Source organism: Lepisosteus platostomus, chromosome 14 (assembly GCF_059453375.1).
Source record: "Lepisosteus platostomus isolate fLepPlt1 chromosome 14, fLepPlt1.hap1, whole genome shotgun sequence".
Lineage (NCBI taxonomy): Eukaryota > Metazoa > Chordata > Actinopteri > Semionotiformes > Lepisosteidae > Lepisosteus > Lepisosteus platostomus.
Window position 1 is genome coordinate 22,612,157 of NC_142624.1, and position 13,897 is coordinate 22,626,053.

At 35.5% G+C, this 13,897-nt stretch overlaps 1 protein-coding gene across 2 annotated transcripts in view; it reads right to left on the reverse strand.

Moving 5' to 3' along the window:
- Positions 1-8,196: 8,196 nt before the first annotated feature.
- tfpia (tissue factor pathway inhibitor a) overlaps positions 8,197-13,897 on the reverse strand; it is a 43,765-nt gene continuing 38,064 nt past the window's right edge. For both annotated transcript variants that reach the window (XM_088605070.1, XM_088605069.1), the window contains exons 5-7: positions 12,812-12,862; positions 10,574-10,753; positions 8,197-9,196 (exon numbers count right to left, since the gene is read on the reverse strand). In XM_088605070.1, the coding sequence (XP_088461196.1) occupies positions 9,132-9,196; positions 10,574-10,753; positions 12,812-12,862 (296 nt within the window). In that variant the 3' untranslated portion in view covers positions 8,197-9,131. The remainder of the gene's footprint in view (positions 9,197-10,573; positions 10,754-12,811; positions 12,863-13,897) is intronic.

Sequence of the window (13,897 nt, forward strand, 5' to 3'; positions counted from 1 at the left end):
TTGTAAGTGATCAGCTACAGTGGCTTCCTGTTACATCATAAAAGACCCCGCCTGCATTTGGGAAATAAATTTAGCCGCGATCACCCCCTTAAACACTCACAACGGCGTCCGTTCAAGTGGTGAACCCACACGTCGTGTCTAAACCCACGACATAACTGCTTCACATCTTCCACCCACGCTAAACTCTATAATGGTCATTTCTACATTAAAAAAATAGAACACAAACTTTTATGAAAGTATATTAAAACTGTATATTCTAGTTAGGAAAATCATTATTTTCCATATTAACAGCTTTCAGTTATAATCCCTTAATTATTCATGTATCAAACTATTTGATAAAGTAATAATAAACTATCAAAAATTATGATTACAGAAGATCATGAAGACAAAAAAATCAGAACATGGGAGGGATGCAAATGTATAATATCACAGGAAACTGGTGTACAACAGTGCTGCTATACCTGGGCATGTTCAATAGTTTAAAACTTTGTAAGATTCAAATACAGCTTGAAAGATTACACCAAAAGCTGACAAAGGATAACAGACAATATTGAATAATACAAAGAACACACTCTATTTAAAACTAAGAGCAGGAGGCACTTCTTTAAACTAAGGGTTGTGGGTGTATGGCACATGCTACCTAGGCTGAAGTCGATACTTTCGCCTCCCCTCAAAAATAGCTCCTTGGATAAAAAAACTACTAAATACCTGGACTCCTCTAATCTGTAACATTTACAGTATGTCTGCCAAAGCTAATAAACTACTTGAAAAATGACATTTTACTGGAACCAGATTGCAACAAAAATGAGTAATAAATGACTTTCCTGTAAAACAAGCTGTTTGAGTCTTTGTGACAGCATTCTTTGGTCAGGTGAAATGATGATAGACCTTTTTTTGCAACAAAGGGGCAATGTTATATAACAATAAACACAGTATTTTTTAGAAAAAGTATTTCCGCCTATAATGATGATCATTACCAATATGATTTTGCTTAAGCCGAAGATGCTTCATTTCATGATCATTTAAGTGCAGTCAAACATCCAAAGAAATATCCATTTGCTTATAGGCTGACCTGTTATCACTGCAAAACACGTTCTAATCATAATCCTTAACACAGAGTAACACATCAGCTGATTTGTCTTTTGAAGAAATATGATATAACTGTGTTGACCCTCTCAATTTCTGGTCATGGATCTGATCGAGATACTATGGGACTCTGATGAAGCATCAGCTCTCAATATTTCAGAACTAAGAAATTTCACCAAACTATGGTTGATTGAAAGGATCTAAAAAACATTTATAAACAGAAATAGGTATAAAACAAAATACTGCAAATATTTGCACATTTCATATGTTTTACACATTGTTTATACACTGTAGCTTTCATAAGAAATGTATATTTTCATTACAAAACCAAATAAATCACTGTGATACAAGATTTTCCTGAGTTTGATATTAATCTATATATGTACAGTGTCTATATATGCATATACTTTATACATTACAGTACAGTATATCCCTGCACTGAAAATGTTCTTGGACACTAAATTCCTATCTTATTCTGTTGCAGAATTCACAGTGTACATCTTCTTGATAATAACATATTATAAAATAATTGAGAGCATTTTTATTAACTTACCTACAATTGAAGCAAAACTAACTAGACAACAGACTTAATAATAGCCTTTCAATTAAGTGGACCACAGAAAGTTAGTTATAACAATACTGCCCTCTTGTGCTTTCATAGAAAATTTTAGTACCTAGTAAAATGGGCATCTTTGCCATTTTAAAGAAAATTAAGCAATACCATACACAATAATAGATAAATGCACTCCTATCCACAAAGCACTTCTAAGTAAAGTTTACACAATGATGACACTAAGATATATGTGTACTGTATATATAATATGGGTATGATATGGGTAAATGTAATAATTATTATCATTATATTGTTTTCTAATATAGCATACGTAGAACAAATAAAAATGCAATAATATTGCAGACAAAAATAATAATATCACAGTTTAAAAAAATCTTTCTCAGATGTGTTTTCCTGTACTTATGATTTATTGGCTAATTGTTGTTCAGTATACTTGTAATAAAAGTTTTTCAGTTTTGTGTATAAACGGATGTAATAACAAAACAAATATTCATATGTATGTCTTTATATTCTAGAGCACATATCACTTCATTTTTCTTTTATTATTCATCTATTATATATACCATCCATTAAACTCTTTGCAAATTCTGATGAACAAGAATTATGCTGTTGTTGTGAGTTAATAAATAAAAAAACTTTTTTATTCTAACACACCAATACTTCAGCTGCTGAAAAGTCTACATAATGGGACATTTTGACTCTTTTAAGGTGAAAGATAAGACAAGTTTAAATTTAAACTGCTTTTATACTGTTCTATTTAAAGTTTGATGTTCAATGTGCAAGCTGTAAATGAATCAATTTAAGAATTAGAAGCTGATGCGTGGAAAAGAAGTAACAGATTGAAAAATGCTCAAATGTTATATGGTCAGTTCTTAACTGAAGTTTGGGAGGGATAACAAGAAACAAACCAATTTCACTCAGCTGTTCTAAATTCTAATCATTACCACCATATCAACTATATATTGTATATAAATATATCAAAAGAAAACACCCATTTTTATATATGTAATATATACTGATGGAAAAAAGAAATGCAATATTTTCTGGAATAAGAATACTATAGTTATAGCTTATGGACTTTCACAAAAAGTTGTCAATTTGTTTAAATCCCTCTGACCAGCAATACAGCTTGTGCAATGAGGCATTGCAACCTGCCAATCACACGAAAGCTTGTTAGGTGCACTTTTACCCAACAAGGTCCAGTTGGGACAATGCCTGATCGGGCAACCTTTAAAAAGGCCTTAATTCAAACTTTAGGTCACTGCAAGAAAAAAGCCCACACTTAGTTACCTGTGCATTCCATAATGCCTCGAATGTCACCTGAAGCAAGGGAGCAGGCCTGCAGGCAGGCATGTCATGTGCCACCATTGCCAGACACTATGGAGTAAGCCGCTCCACTGCGTCCTGACTGCAGAGAAGGTTTCAGCAGACCGGCAGGACAAATGACAGTCCAAGATCCGTCGCCCTCGAATGAACACACCAGAGCAGGACCGACACATCAAACTGTCCATCTGGGAGATCGTTTCAGATCTGCCATGTGCAGATCTGCTGCTGAAACTGCCGGCAGACACAATGTCTGTGACAGGACAGTGAGGCTCCATGTTGCTGGCCTTAGAGCAAGGCGGCCTGTCAGAGGCCCTGTGCTCACACATCCTAGACATCACACCCGACTGGCTTGGGCCAGACAGAGGCTGCAATGGAGTCGTCAGCAGTGCCATCAGGTCCTCTTCACGGATTAGTCACTTTTCAGCCTGTTCCACGCAGATGGGAGGACCAGAGTGTGGAGGAGGGGATGTTGAGTTTCTTTTTTCCATCAGTATATATATATACAGTATATCATACATAAACACCTATTTTGCATCTTCCCTCCACCCACTCTCCACCTTTGCAGCTACACCTCCGTTAACGCCTCTCTCTGAATGGGGTTTCAGTCTTCTCCACTTACAGTAATAATACTTAATAAATATTCAAAATATGATTCTTGGATGTTACTATTCCTCGGAAACGTATAATGTAATAGCTGTTGCAAAATAACACAAGAATTGCGCAATATTAAAGCATTCTTAGCATTTTTTCTGTGTAGCTCCTCTTAGATTACATTGCAAATATTTTACTTTATTTTCATGCAATATATTACCGCATACTGCATACACTTTCTCCTCAATTGGAAGGCCTAAGACTGTTTTTAAAACCGATCAATTAAGGTTAGAAGGATATGATTGACTTGTATAGTAGCTTTAACAGTTGACCTAAACAAATGAAGAATATATGGAGAGACGGACTATATGAGGTCCAGGGATAACAGTGTTCTCAGCAAACAGAAGGAAACTGGGAAATGACATCTTCAAGAAGCTGACCTGATTACTACAGTTACATCTTGAAAAATATGATGCCTGCTCATTGAGCCAAGAAGATTTTTCAAAACAATAATGGAGAAAAGAGTTATTGATAGATAAAGCAACATTTGAAATAAAAGATGAAATGCCCAAAAAAACTGTATGCTGTGCACAGTAAAACATGAGAATAATAACATGATGTATTTTTTTTTCCTAAAGAACACAGCATACTGAATACTTTCAATTAAACCATATCCCCTCCTCCAGTTTTTTTAAATTATGCAATATTCTCAGAAAAGTGAGGTAAATGTGGGGTGTTTTAACATGATAAGGACTAAGACAAAATAAATCAGGCAAAAAGAGTGAGTTTTCAAATTTTATCCTCCCAGGTGGCCCAACTTTAACATAAACGAACCTAGATATACTCTGGAGGTTATTAGGATCATGGGTTGAAATAGTGATAAAGTGCTATAAATATGAGATGAAATGTCTAGAATATGTGCAGTTTAGATTCCTAAGGAGGCAGAGGACCTTACAGTATGATTATAATACGTAAATCAGCGGCAAGGTATCAAGTGAATCATCTTCAGGTGCATTCTTTCAGGAACTATCATAAATGTTCCTATAAATAATTTCAAGGTGATTCTTTCTTATTTTTCGGAGAAATGTCCTATACAAACATAGTTGTCTGAGTAATGGATAAACAGTTTTTATGTATATTAAATTCCTTAAGATCATTCATTATACTATAGCAGGGGTCTCAAGCTCATTTGCTGTAGCAGACCGGATTTGAAAAAAAAAATGTACTTTGAAATGACCATACTGTAAATTCCATAAATTATTAAAATGTAAGGCACAACCATTATATAATATATCCATTGTGTCTTCACTAAATGACAATTAAGAACAATTTACTCATTATCTTTCGAGTATAGGATCCTTTAGCATTTTGTACACGATTGAACAAGAAAGTTATGTTCTTTTAAAAAGAATCCTGTGAGAATATCTCATTCAATAGGTGGTGTAAATAAATTAGCAATTATATACACACACCCTTTGCTACACAAACACTTCATTTATATGGATTTTTGCTACAAAGACACCTAAACTGCATTTTAATATACTTTTTTCACTACACAATTGCAACAAAGCTGCTTCACTTTATAGCCTCTTCCCTTGTGATAGTTTTTAGTATATAGTGTGTGTTAGATTTTGATTTTGATTTTGATACTGTTTCAATGGTGGTTCAGTCACTGAGGGAAAACCAGAATTTGGAGGAAGTGTGTGCACATGTCCTGCAGGGTCAATTTTCTCAACACCATTTTCGTGCAAAGATGTCCCTATCAAGCTAGTTCTGTGACATCATCAAACTGGGGAAACTGTAATTGTGGAGAACACTAGTGGGAATGTGAGTTTGAGAGTGATTAAGGCACCAAGGGCTTCTGTGTGGTCTGTTGCAAGATGGTAGCAGGCCTAGACAAGAAAGAAGACTCTTTTCTAAGGAACATTTCCCAGAAGGCAATGGGGAATGACCTGCCATCCTCAGCCACCAGGACATTGAGCCTAGGAAGCCAGCAGGGTCTGTTGCATGATTGCACCAGAGGGATAATGGAACAGAGAAGTAGAGCCTGATCAACAAAACTGTTAGCACTACATTGTACATTTTTGGAAGTTTGTTTTTGGGAAATAGTTCAGGTTTTGCAAGAGTGAAATTTTGTGAAACTGGTAAGCAGCTTAGTTGGCTGGATATAGTGATATATCTGGAATCTGAACTTTAAAAAGAATGGAGTAACAGGTAGGCTTTTGCTTTATGTTATAAAAGTGTAAATAAATCCTTAACCTTTTCACATCTGTTGAATTGGAGTGTTTTCATGTGCAAAAGTACCTAAGGCATGCTACCAGAAAAGGTGGATCTTTCACAGCTATTCAGGCACAGACAAGACACAAATTGAACCCAAGCCAATGATCACTACAACTGCCAAATGGGCTGCACAAATGGACTAGTTGGGAGTTATAGCTGAGGCTTGGTTGCAGCCTCCTCCTTCTAGAGACTAAATTAAAGACACCTGCCTTGTTTAACCTCCACGTGAAGCAATCCATAGATAGAAAAGGGTACATACATAATTAGCTCTCAGCATTAAGACATTCCTTAGAAGTAGCACAAGTCCATATATCAGTAGCCAGTTACCAAGGGCAGGGGGCTGGGTCTAAGATTCTACAGTCCTAATGCCAGTTTAGGTTTGAAGTCTAGAAGATAATGGAAAAAAAAAACTTGAAAGTATTTTGTTATAGAGTGGAGTTAGCTAATGAATGACAGATATAGAAAGGATTTAGCATTCTGTCTCTACCACGTACTCCTGGATTTAATTTGAATTCTCCAAACTCTCTGTAGAGTTAGTTAGAAACAGGGAGCTGAGGGTTAAGCTGTGTAAGGCACGCAAGTGCAGAATGTGTATCTTCTAGTTAAGGGAAGACTTGCTGTGCATGGGTGTGCCAGGTGTTTCTAGTGAATAAAAGTGAAGAGTCTGAGAGGAGTATGTCTTTTCTGGCTATTGCATTGGAGTCTGCATCTGTAATACAAAGGACTGAAGAGTTCTTTCACAGGAGGAGAGGGACTGAAGGTCTTTTGCCGAATAATACCTCTGTGATTAACTGTTTTTGGGGGATTGAACAGGCTTCTCAAAAAGGGGACCAACAGTATGTAATAGCAGACCAGAAGGGTTCCACAGGCCAATAGTGACAGACCACCAAAACGCCCTCATGTACAGCTACAGCTGGAGGCTCCAGGCCTGCATATGACACCCCTACTTTAGAGTGATACTGTGGCCATTTGATATTCACCCTTTGTTTCTTAGGCATTCACTTCTCCTGAGAAAAAAGCCCCACCACTTTACAGCTCAGAATATTTCAAATGAGACTCAGCAAAGTTATCCCTCATCCTGTGACTCCACAAGTCCCCACTAGAGGGCCTAAGACAACAAAGAATGTGGCCCCCTTGCTCTCCTCCCTCACTACTGCATGAACATGCAGTAATAGGGGAACTCATTACATCTTCTACCCCAATTGTAACCACATATTAGATACTCACATGGCTGCTCCATTGTTCATCTCAGAACCAAGCCAACCGCTTCACGACTCAGGCACTTTTTCTTGGTAACCTTAAGATGATTAATTTTACCAAGCCCTATCGCACAGCTTTCAATTTAAATAGAGAAGGTAAAACTACCTTCAGGGCGATTCCACAGCAGCATTCTACCTACTCCTGAGCTATTTGAGAAAAAGCCAGAAAAAAGCACACAAGGTCCAAAATCCACACATTGTCACACAAGGCATATTGATCCCATCAAATTTAATTTGACATGATGACTTCAGAAGTGTAATGTTTGTGATGTGTAGCTATTTTACACAACTGAAGGTGGGTGGGTTGTGGTACAGTGATACATGAGGTACGTGTGCTTGGCCTGAGGTTTCATTAATACTAAAAGCATTAGTCCTCTTACCGTGTATGTAGGAATAAATACCCCCATCATAGCAAATTTTTTATGTGCTGTAACATTTTCAGACACTCTAGTGCATCCTATATCTGACATACTAATATATTCCAGATAAATCCAGTGTTTTTAAACTCTACACTATGTTGGTTGAAGGTTCACTATCAAGCAATGGATACATAACATGTTACAGAATTATGAAGTCTGTTATTTGCATATTTTAGTCATTTTATTGAGACATACAGTAAGTGTAGATTTGGATAGAAGCAGAGAACCACAGAGAGCGAGTGTTTGTGAGATGTGCAAAAGTTTCACAATTTGTGAAAACATTATGGAAAGGTTTCTAAGCTTCCCATTTTCTACTTCTACCTGAATGAGCTGCATCATTGGGAACCCATATGTCAAACGTCAAACATGACAGAATTCTGTGATGAATCAGGACTTGGCAGCTTTACTGAATTATCATATTCATCATTGTCATTGTCTTTTGGCGATTGTGAATTTGAAAGAGCAAATCTGCAGAACAGCAGAGCTGGTATGCGTTGGTATTCCAATCAATGTGTGAAGCATTCCAACCATGATGTGTTATCCATTTCAACCAATGTGTGAAGCTGTGCTTAAGAGGCCATGCAATTTAGAAAAGATATTACTGTAATACAATGACACGTTAACCTCTGGAAATGAACAATTACACAATAACAGACTTCCATGATGGTAAGGAATTTATTCATTTTCACATTTTGCACTGTGAATTGTTCTACATGTTTGTCCATTTAATTACAGAGATAGTAAGTTGTTTAATTTTTACTATAAAATTATCAATAGTTATAATTACCATACTGTAAATTCCCCAAGACACTGCAGAACATCAAACATTATATAGAGACTATGCCCAGACAACAATTTCTCACATTTATACTTTCCATCACCAGTAATTCTAAAACTGTACATACAGTATAAGACAGGACCCAATACATCCACCACTGCAAAAAAACACCTCTTTTGACAGGTGACATGTGGCAGTTATTGTGTGAGTAGGCCCACTATTAGACAAAGATGTGAGAAATTGCTTCACAATTTGAATTAAGAAGAAGCTTAAGTTAGGCTGCTTTGATTTAAATATGTCAAGTGGTATTTTATCATTTGGAGTGTTGCACAGGTAAGCAGAATAGCATTCACTTTTCCGAGTTCCCAGTGTTATGATAGTTTAATATGTTTAATAAGATTATAAGTAATGAAGTCTTATGAGCGTGAAATGTGACTGTTAACAATAGCCTACCAAACATATCGGCTTGCTAAATTAATAAGAAAACAGTTGTTAAATATACAGCAGTAAAAAGGTTATTTTCAGAGCAGAAGTAATGCATTATGAAATTCCTTTTTTTCTTTACAGTAGGCTCAGAAACATCAGTATAAAAAACACAGCTTTCAGTAACATTTTAGTCATAATACATTTGTCTATCACATCCCTTCTTCCGTTATTTGCTTATTTGAGTTCAAAGTAAATACTGTAAGTGCTTGTGAAATTATGCAAAATATTTTCTTTACAAGAGGATTAAACAAAAGTAGAGAGAGGTTATACATTCTTAATGAATCTCATGTAGTGTTGGACTGATTTTGTTCCACAGGATCCCCTATATTTTATCAAGGCTTAACTAAGATTTTGATATTCTTCTTCTTTATCCTTATTCGCCCTGTTACGGGGACACCTGCATTTGAGAAACAAGGGAAAATATTAAAGAAGGAAACTGCTTTGGCATACAGATTCCAATTAAAATTCTACAAAAAAAAATGTCTGCATTCTGTTGCCTCAAGGCAAAATATGTCTTTGTCAAATTTCTTTCCTTGGATAAGGATTACATTTCAGTGCATGCTGTGTCTCTTTAAGTACTAAAAACAACATAAAAGCCTTAATCAACAATTACAATATGCGTAACTCAATCATTATGTATTAATCCTAATGCAAAAATGAGTCATTTCTAACCTGTGACGTTACATTACTGTTGCTAGAAGAATTATACAGTATTAAAGAATAATAATGATGGTGATAGTGTGCAAGACATGCATACTTTATAATAATGTGTGTATGAAATGCTGATTTACAATGTTTTCAAAAATGATAAAGCACAAGATTTAAATTGGAAGAAACCTGTATATTAATGGTTAGATAACCCTGCCGGTTATTTTGAGATATCCTAGACTGATTAACAGTCTGTTCAAAATGCATTTATACAGGTTTTGAACAAGTTTTTTGGTTTAGATGGTTTACACTGCAACTAAGGGATAAGAGATGATGACTTTCAGTTATAGGTTCTCATCTGTAAATGATGACAATCACTTTTTTCAGCTGAGAAAAATATGCAAAGATTTTTTGCAAAAACATAATAGCTTTTTATATCTGAGGTGCATGAAAACTGCTGATCATAGTTGCCAAGTATGTTACTGGTATCATCCAGTATTGAATCATAATTTCACCACTCATCAACATACTGTACCATGTTTTTATACTGTATTGGCTTCTCAATTTTTTTTACACAGAGAGGGGAAATAATTGCCATCACTTAGTGTTGTTCAAAATGTCAGTGGTGGTGTTTAGTTACACTCAAGGTACCATATTTATTGCCATGTGCAAACAGCAACAAATAAAAACCCATGATATTGCACTGCTGAGGCCTATGATTCATTCAGTTGTTTGAAGATGCTTTCCCTATTACAACTTCTGCTACTACTGAAGCACTGAAAGCAAATGACAAGGAGAGCAGGGAGTTCCATCACCTAATTAACATTTTAATTGGTTTCTTGTTTTTTCTTCACCTACTAAGTGCTGCATCTAGTAATTATCTAGTATTCTTTGTTCTCTCCTTTTGTTAAAGAACAGCTCAGATCTTGATCTCTCACAGCTCTACAGATACTTTGGCTTTATGGGCATGGATTGACCACTACAAGTACAGAACTTTAAAACGACTAAGAGACAAATGTATGATTTGGTTTTAGTATCTGCATTTATTCCAGATATTAACTTGATGCAAAATGTCCACAAAATCACATCAGCTTTACTTTCCTGAACACAGTCATTTACTAAATACCTTTCATGCATGTTTTCCTACAGTCTTCCTTGGAGACAAAGTTGTTCTTGTTGCCTCCACATCCACTGTATCGGAAAGCATGGCACCTCATTTTCTTGGGATTAAATAAATATCGTTTCACAGAACCATCGCAGGTGCCTCTGTCTGGCCGACTCCAGCAAAAATCTGGTCTATCCAAATCTGGAAACCATAATAGGAACAGTGTTACAGAAATCGAACACGGCAAAGTATAGTAGACATGCAATCTTGATTACCTTGGGATTATATATACTAAATTTTCTATCATGACAGGTAGCTGTTCTCTATTTTCTATTGATCATTTTGCAAAATACACGTCTTTTTTAAAATTAGATTTTCCATTTATGATAATACTCAACTTGAATTACAAGCTGTTAATTATCTTGCTTTTAGAACCATAACCCTTATATCAGATTTAGCAAGATGAGACTCTGCATTCTTCCAAAATATGCATTTGTCAGAGCAAACCACCACGAGTCCCACAGTGCCCGCAGCAGAGCATCAATGTGAAGGGTGATGTGGCTCTCACTAACCATGAGCGAACAGGCAACTCTGATGTATGGATACCCTTGCCAACTCCAGCCAAACAGACTTCAATTGTATTCAGACATGTTTCACCACTGCACAAACAAACCCAGTCACACGGGTCGCACTTCTACAGTTCTTGCACGCTTTTTGTGCTCTAATGATAGTGCCTTTTAAAGTCTTGGGTATTACATGTCATGCAATTTAGAAATGCATTTAATTCACACCCAACAAGATAAATGAGACTTGAAAAGTATTAACTGCTATAACAGTAACTTTTTCCAGCGATGTCACCTTCTTACTCTTATAGAAAAATCATGTGAATAAAATAAATCAAACTACCTTTAAAAGTACTGCCTAATGAAGGGGTATGCCATGAGGTTCTTTACAGTAATTGATAAATAACAAAGAATATATCCATATAACTGCTATTCATACATATAGCAAGTCTAAGTACATGTATATATTTTTTAACCGGGCATCACCTTTTTTAATTCTATGCCTGCAAATTTGGAATGATCAAAAGAACAATTTGTCTTGATGGCTACAAATATATTAAACATAATGGGTTGTTTGAGTGGGTACTGACAGGACACACATTCAAAGGATTTACAAATATTCCTCCTTTAAACATCTGAGCCAACAGATACCAGATAAAAATGATACTGGTTAACAAACTGCAAAATATGATAAATGACTTTTCCCTTCTTTTCAATTTACAGAATGGTGTGACAAAAATAAAAAAATGGGAAAGCCTTCCATTTAAGATCCTAACTGAATGTAAACTCTTACTCTGAGACATCCTCTTCACTTTTAGCACTGTACTGAAAATGCCAAGGAGGTTGATAGTGAATGGAAATGCAGTGCATCCCACTATAACATTAGCATGCTTGTTATTTAAATCGATATCTACCAACGTAAAGCATGTCTAAAGAATTTCCTAAGATACTAACCCTGTCAGTGAACACACTATAACAATGGACATATGTGCAAATCTCTGAAACAACTCGTGCATAAGAATGCGGTATTTGGTACATCTTAGCATGTTGCAAAATCATGTCATAAAATGTAAATGATTACAAGCATTTTATAAATTTGAATTTCACATGGTGAAATTCAATTTTATTCTATTTCAATTTTATCACAAAGCAGACAGCTTGAACAGAAAAGAAAAGTGGCACACTTTCAGCCCACATGGTGGCAGTATGAGATAATTCATGCAATGTATGCAATCCAAGATGGAGGTTATAGATACAACCCCAAATCACTGGAAGTGGACTAAAAACACTAAAAGCAAAATTTTGGCATGTACATTCTTATCCACACTGTTGTATCTGGATAAAAATATGAAATGATATACAGTGAGCAGGAGTTATTTGATAATGTCACAAGACTACCATTTCATATCTGTCTGTGCTTTATTTCTAAAGCAACGTTCACGAGTGCAGTAAATCACAGCAAGTACCAGGGGTAAGAAAAATGATAGCTTTAATGTTCACCTTTGACCATTGGAGCTGTATTCAGTAGAAAGCCAGTTAGGCAACAAGTCTTGGTTCATTAGAAAGATTATATCAAAACCATTTTTTTCCTTTATTTTTAAAACCGTATCTGCTGTGTAAAACCAGTGACATAACTGGTATTATATTAGTATTATATTAGTTTTGTTCTTTTCATTTTCTGAAGAAGGTAACTTACCCGCACGTCTGCTATCAAGTTCGGGTGAAGAACTATTAACAGTAGTTAAATCTGAAAGAAAAAAGAGACTTAAGTCAAAACTTTATTGCCGTTATCACAGACAAAAGGTCTACTACAGGAACATGCTATATTCGAGTTTACAGGTTCACGAGCAAGCCTATGTCTGTTCTCAAATTGTTCAAACAACTCTGACTAATTCTGAAAAACTAGCTGCCCATAAAAATCAAAACCAATGTGTTTTTTCTACTTGCCTTCTTGTGGTTGTTTGTTGATATGGGAACTCTGAAAATTATAAACCAAGATGCTTTACAAATGCAACAAATTAGTATTGGAGCCAATTGCATTTCACATTTTAAACTGTACTCTCAGACTAAGAATGTGTGTCGAGACTTTCTTTGTACTATTTTCTTTTCGGAATGATGAACATACTATGACAATTTTTGTGTAGTGTACATATATACAAGAGGTAGTGAAAGGTGTTTGTGGCTTTACAAAGGGGATTTTTGTTCCAGTTTGTGTCAAAATATTGTGGTTCAGTCTGAATAGTTCATACATACTGCACTGTTACTATCATTTTTACCTTGGCACATCAAACTCAATTGTTTCCAGTGCTTTAGATCTCATTTCAAGTCTGTGGGCTAAGGAATCTCCATTCTTGAATTGCATATTCAAAACCATTACTCACAGTATCACAGTTCTCAGCAGTATTTGGCCACTTCTTAAAATACTTTTACTAGTACAACAATGAAAATATTTAGGTCCAGGAGTATGAAGTTCAAGTATTTGTCACATGTTACACTTAAATGAAAGATTTATCTTAGGAAAAGACATGACAACTTATTCCTTTAAATGCTAGAGTATTTTCTATAGCCTTCACCACTTTTATGTAACAGATTTATGTCAGTGTGGTATTGTCCCAAGGTTTTTCTTTCACAGCATTGCTGGAATACTCTTTCATGTTTCAAAGGCTTTTCACTTGAGCTCAACATAATATCTTCATATAAGTCCAAGAGAAAATAAGACGATCCTTTAAGTCTTTAATCTTTAAAAAAACTATTTTACAAGTTGACAAAAAAGTGTATTTAG